General features: G+C 36.2%; 1 protein-coding gene across 1 annotated transcript; it reads left to right on the forward strand.

The window, feature by feature from the left end:
• Positions 1 to 916: 916 nt before the first annotated feature.
• LOC148999076 (transcription factor MYB36-like) lies at positions 917 to 2,716 on the forward strand. The gene is made up of 3 exons (XM_089141485.1): positions 917 to 1,144; positions 1,255 to 1,384; positions 1,675 to 2,716. The coding sequence occupies exons 1-3, from the start codon at positions 1,009 to 1,011 to the stop codon at positions 2,534 to 2,536; spliced, it is 1,128 nt and encodes a 375-aa protein (XP_088997611.1). The 5' UTR covers positions 917 to 1,008; the 3' UTR covers positions 2,537 to 2,716.
• Positions 2,717 to 6,589: the final 3,873 nt, after the last annotated feature.

Here is a 6,589-nt window from a genome sequence, read left to right on the forward strand (position 1 = left end):
GTAAAACCCATGTGGTAGAAAAAATCCAATGTTTCAAGTAAAATTGAGAACAAGTCTATCTCATATAAGCTGATTTATGTTATTACTGTATCGGTTTCTAACGTGATCAGTTCCCCATCCGATATCATTCACTAAACTATACTTCATTTATTAACTTAAGTAAAATATTTTCATTATAAGGTGACTATTGATATAACTAATCATGTGTTATCACGAAACTAGGAAGTTAATTTGGGTAATTATAACAACAATAAATGAATGTATAAAAACAACTAATATTACAATTATAAAGGAATGATGAAATTATAAAGAACTGTCTCTATGAAGTTAATATACACTGTCGTTTTATACATTTTATTCCTTGACAAACAACTTAAGTACTGAAGAAAGTGTATATTATACTAACACAATTAAGAATAATACTTCGTTTGGTATAACATAGATTTCTGTGACTCACTTTGGCCAACTCACTTAATTCTCAACACAGAACCAAACGGGAGAGATTCATTTGAGGAGGGCTTTTTTTGCTTTTGTTTTTGTTTTAATATTAATGCACGTTTACAAGAGGCAGAGATCAAGAGGTTGAGTATATTAGCAAGAACAAATTGATAAGATTCCCGACAAACACAGAAGATGAAGGCTTTTTTGGTAAATTAACTATAGCATAGTAATTAATTCATGAATCAAAAAGCAGCTGAATAGAATAATAGACTTGAAAAAAGAAGAGAGGGAGAAATTTGAGTGTATTTGTCTCTCAGTGAGATTGGTCTTTAAGAAAACCTTGAAAGAAAGAAATAAAGAAATAGGGTTGAATGGTAAGAAGAGGGAGGGTAGAGGTATGAGACTTTTGTCCCGATAAGCATCACATCACTTCAAGACTTCTTCTTCCTTGCTATAAAGCATTGGTCTTCCTCTACCCTTTCTTCCACAATTGCAGCAGATATCTTCTCCTCATTCAAGGAGACATACAAGCACACAGAAGGAAAGAGAGACGAGACAAAAGGAAAGATGGGTAGAGCTCCATGCTGTGACAAGGCAAACGTGAAGAGGGGACCTTGGTCTCCTGAAGAAGATTCCAAGCTTAAATCCTATATTGAACAACATGGCACCGGTGGCAACTGGATTGCCCTTCCTCAGAAGATCGGTATCTCTCTCTCTCTCTCTCTCTCGCTCTCTCGCTCTCTCTCGTGTTTGTGCCCTAATAATCTTTTAATGTTAATATGCTTTGGATGGTTCTTTGGTTCTTAAATTTAGGTCTTAAGAGATGCGGGAAGAGTTGCAGACTGAGATGGTTGAACTATTTGAGGCCAGATATCAAGCATGGTGGATTTTCTGAAGAAGAAGATAACATCATTTGCAGCCTCTACATCAGTATTGGCAGCAGGTCTCTCTCTCTCTCTCTCACACACATGAATATTCTAGATCAAGAACCTTTTACCGTTCATATTGTAGAAGAAAAGGAAGCCAGGCAATAAAATCCTCAGAGGCCATTGATTTTGCACCGGAATTTCTGGTCTTTCTTTTTTCTATCGATGCCTGCCTGTCAAGCACTGTACTTCTTCAAATTCAAATATGGTTGACCAATCTGTCTCTTTATTTCTGCCTATCTTTCTACAACTCTTTCTTTCCTCACTTTTGTAAGACTAAAGGTGTTCAAAATTTCTTTGGTCGTAGGTGGTCCATAATTGCAGCTCAATTGCCTGGAAGAACTGATAATGACATTAAGAACTACTGGAACACCAGATTGAAGAAAAAGCTGCTTGGAAGGCGTAAGGAGTCTCAGGCACGTCGCTTATCCGCCGGCGGATTCAATCAAGATATGAAGGATGGAAATGGGGTTGATGACAACCCATACTCACAGGGCCTTAGCAATTCAGCATTTGAAAGATTGCAACTACATATGCAACTGCAAAGCCTCCATAACCCTTATTCCCTCTTTGACAATCCTGCTCTTTGGCCTAGGTTGCATCCACTTGGAGAAAGGGCATTGCAACTCCAACATGAACTGATTGATGGCTCTTCTACCCAGATCCCACAGGTCCCTCAGGTTCAGTCATCACCCTCACAAAAGTTCCATGAATTCCCTCCTTCAGCTCCAATTAATGTTGAAGGAGATAATTTTATGACCAACAGTGGGAAACAAGATGAAATGGAGAATTCAATGAATGGGTTTTCATCAATGGAGAACTCCATTGCATCAGTTGCATTCAACAACAGATCAGAAGCAATGGGTGCAACAATCATGTCATCTCAACCAAATAGCATGGAACAATCAAGCATGAACATTCAGTCATTATCTGGCCTACAAACTGAATTAAATGACTTAATCTATGGCAAGAATGGCGGTATTGGAGCGAATGAAGTTCAGACAACAGAATTTGATTGTTTCAAAGAGATGGATGCTTCCAAAGACAGCATGAGTTGGTGGGCTAATGACTTCGACACAAAATCGTCGTCTTCAAATTCGTGGAACTCCTCTTCTGTTCTTCAGACTGAAGGAATGTTTCAAGATTATGTTCTAGGGTATGATCTATAGAAGCCACGGATTTAGATCTAGAGTGGTATTCTTAAGTTTATTGGCAAGGCTCAGTAGTAGGGGAAGGCATAAAAGAGTGATCTCTTAATGTGTAAATGGTGTGAATAATAATGTATGTTCTTCATCCATGTTGATCTACGTTTTATTAGTCAATCTTCTTTCATCCGTACTCCTTGACCCAACATGTATACATTCTATAAAGCATTAGAATCACTGGGAGAGGGGGGTTCAGTTCTTTTTTTTTTCCCAACCAGAATCTTCCTTGCTGTTATTCTCAAGAAATAGATGTGTACTTGATTTGGAGCAGACATTTTTGGGTCGAAGAAAACAGTAAAATAGATTAATATATCTTTTGATTGGAAAATGTCAGATTACTTCAATGAAAAAAAAAAAAAAAACAGAAAAAATTACAGCTAGGTACTGAGGCATCCTATCAAGGAGGAAGAGAACAAGCCCCTGGAGCATGAGAAAGAATCCACAACCCTGGAAAGACAAAAGAAGCTCACCTGATCAAGGAAAACCAGGAACTGCCAGAAGAGTAGAAACACGCCTGGGAACCAATAAAATAACATTTTCCATGTATTAGCTTGAATCAAGAAGCCCACCTTGCACCATAGAGGTGCACCATTTATCTATTATAAATCTTATGAGATACAATCAGAAATTATACGAAAAAACAATATGCATTGTATATAAATGGAAAGATAGATTACTATACATAACAAGGGTGCCACCCAATATCAATTGTCACAATAATGGAAAGAAGATATCGTGCCATCTATAGAGGACTTAGTATATGGTATGAGAATATGCATCTATAGAGGATCCACAATATATGGAATGAGAATTCCATATCCACTAATAAGAGATTGTATGCTGCGGTGGCTAGGATATTTAGTTGATACACCCTCTCAAGTGGAAGATACGAAACTTTGAATCTTCAACTTGTCTTGAATGAAGCCAAAATGTGAAGTGGATAAGCCTTTGGTGAAGATATCAGTGAGTTGGTCTTCCGTAAAAATAAATTTTTACTGTAAATAATTTCCTTCTTAGCAATTTTTTCATATAAAATAACGCAAATTGAATTCTATGTGCTTGACAAGCATGAAATGCTGAATTCCCTGATAGATAAGGTGCTTTGATATTTAATGCGAGAGTGCAATGATTCAAATTTGTTAATTACTTAATTAAACTAAACGAACGGTCCTAATCCATACATCTAATGCGATCGAATTGAGACGAAAAATAAAGCAAACACAATCAACGCATAATTAATAAAGCAGAAAAAAATGCGAATAATAAATAAAAATAAAAGGGAAGTAATCCGAGTGTCAGCTCTGGATCTAGGGAAGGAGAGTATAATTATAATGACTTTGACCGTGGACCTTTTGCCGTAGCTTACAGTCCACCGATCGGGGAACGAATATTAGAGAAAAAAAATTGCAGAAAAGAAATAATCAAAACAATAAAAGGAAAGGGAAACCTTAACCAAAGAGAGGCACGACTGTAGGCATCTCTGATCAAGGACCCAGGGGAAGGGTGAACAATAAATAAATGTTGAAAGTAAATTGTAGAAAGTAAATAATAGAGTAATAAAAGGAAAGGAAAACCTTAACCAAAGAGAGGCATGACTGTAGACATCTCTGATCAAGGACCCAGGGGAAGGGTGAACAATAAATAAATGTTGAAAGTAAATTGTAGAAAGTAAATAATAGAGTAATAAAAGGAAAGGAAAACCTTAACCAAAGAGAAGCACGACTGTAGACATCTCTGATCAAAGAGTCATATTTGATCAAGGACCTAGGAGAAGGGAGAACAATAAATAAATGCTGAAAGTAAATTGCAAAAAGTAAATAACAGAGTAATAAAAGGAAAGAGAAACCTTAACCAAAGAGAGGCACGACTGTAGGCATCTCTGATCAAGGACCCAGGGGAAGGGAGAACAATAAATAAATGCTGAAAGTAAATCTTAAATTAAGAATATTGAGGGTAGATAGAACGTGAATGGAGGGGAGAGAGAAGATTATTGAAGAATGTTACTTACTTGCATCTTTGAACTTCAAACAATAAAAAAGAATTGAACAAATGATTCGAATCTCAACCAACCCTAACAACCATATCTAGATCTAGAATGATTTAAATCAGCAATTGCTAGACCCAGAGAAAAACGAATCTTGAAACTTGAGACTTGTTCTTGAACTTGAACTTGAAATTGCATTACATAGAAAAATTAAACCTAAACATTCATTCTAGAAATTAAAATCTCACGAAAGCAATCAAAGAAAATTAAAGAAAGCCTAAAATAAACTGAAGAGAAAAGAAAGAGTGCTTCTACTAAGCTCTAAAAACGTTCTCCCTTGATGGAGTATGCTCTCCTTTTATAGAGTTTACATGGGATATAAATCTTGACAGAATTTGAATCAAACTCAGGATTTCTATCTGACTCAACCAATTAGGATTTTGATGTACTAATCGGACTGACTTAGAGAGATCAAATGCACAATTCCACCGTTGGATTTGAGTATTAAGAAGTCATAAAGTGCTCCTCCAAAAATCCGCTCGATTGGACACCGGATGACTGTTTGATGAAGAGCTTGATCGAAATTGAATAGAGACATTCAAAAACGGGATTTTTCATTCTTCCTTATTTGAATATAATTCTTTTTCCCCTTTTTCTTTCTTTAATCAAATCACAAATAGGAAATAAGTATTGAGGTATGTAAGGACTCTTTTCTCCATTAGGACTCTCTCAATAATATCTCTGCAGATTTGATTGATAATTTATAATCTCAGCCGTAGATCAAATTTGCCTTCTTTATCTCTTAAATATTTCGGAGTTGGCCCATAATCACATCTCTAGCCCATCATGCTCCAGATCAGGCCCATTTTCCCATTTGAGAATTTGAATGGACCTCTTGACGTGTAAAATTGCATGATTCATACCCAAAACTCCAAATATTTGCTTAAAATTTTGAAAAGTCCTAAAACCTGCAAAAACAACATAATACCCAAGGTAGCTCCACTCTAAGTGTGTAAAATGCATGATTTATGCCCTAAGATTTCACACATAAATGTGCTCATTAGATTCCCCCACACTTATCCTAAGCTTGTCCTCAAGCAAAAATTAAAGAAAAATATAAATGCAGGTAAGAAACTAGTGCAACAAAATAAATCCTAACTCACTTTCGTAGGAATCACGGTTACACTTAGCATGTGCAACAAGCCTTTAAACCACTAGGTTACCCTTAGAGGACAAGTTTGGCCTCGTGAATGTTTGCAGTGAATATACATCCAAAATTCCAATTCAGTTCAAAATAAAACATTGCAAATTCCAACTCTAGCAATTGGTAAGTACTCATAAATGATCAATAGCTGTAACAATTTTTCTCACCATTGATTTAAGATCCTCCACACTTGAACTTTATTACCCCATATTGATTCTTGGGACAAAGCATATATCTCAATCAAAGACTCACCTTATATCTTTCAAGTGCACCTCTCCTTTAAGCAAAACCACTCATAGAGTAAGGGGACCAAGGACTAAGGTTTTGAAGTATTTTTGACCAAACAATTTTACCAAGGCATTAATGACACTTGTATTTATCTCTCTTTTCTTTTGAGTAGTGAACTCTACTTTACTCCACTACGGTTGGCTTGAATGACATGGTGGAGCAAAAACCAGAAACCCAAGTTACTTTGTAGCTTTGCTTTGCATATGCCCACAAAGACAGTGATGCGAGAGTTCTTTTCAATAATCTCATTCCTAAGAGTTTCTATCAAGTCACCTAGATTCCTGAGTTGGAGTGCCCTGTCTAGTTCCAAGGAATTCAACTTTTACTTTCTACTCTTCTTCTTCTTTTTTTTGTTATGCCATACACAAAATTGATCTCAACTCCTAGCCAAAGGAACAAGGACCCACAAAACTCATAGATGGTCAAACGCCTTAAGTTAAGGGACTTTTATTTTTCTAAGGAAAGTCTCATCTCAACATATATACAAGTTACCTTCCTCTCAACATGGTTTTTATGTGTTCATGATGGGTACCAAAATCAC

The sequence above is a fragment of the Hakea prostrata genome, unplaced genomic scaffold (assembly GCF_041222555.1).
Source record: "Hakea prostrata isolate BN-2017 unplaced genomic scaffold, UWA_Hpros_2 contig_48, whole genome shotgun sequence".
In the NCBI taxonomy this organism is placed as follows: Eukaryota; Viridiplantae; Streptophyta; class Magnoliopsida; order Proteales; family Proteaceae; genus Hakea; species Hakea prostrata.

Coding starts and splice junctions, on each gene's coding strand:
- LOC148999076 (XM_089141485.1), top strand. CDS start 1,009: ATGGGTAGAGCTCCATGCTGTGACAAGGCAAACGTGAAGAGGGGACCT. Junction 1,145..1,254: donor TGCCCTTCCTCAGAAGATCG/GTATCTCTCTCT, acceptor TCTTAAATTTAG/GTCTTAAGAGATGCGGGAAG. Junction 1,385..1,674: donor TACATCAGTATTGGCAGCAG/GTCTCTCTCTCT, acceptor CTTTGGTCGTAG/GTGGTCCATAATTGCAGCTC.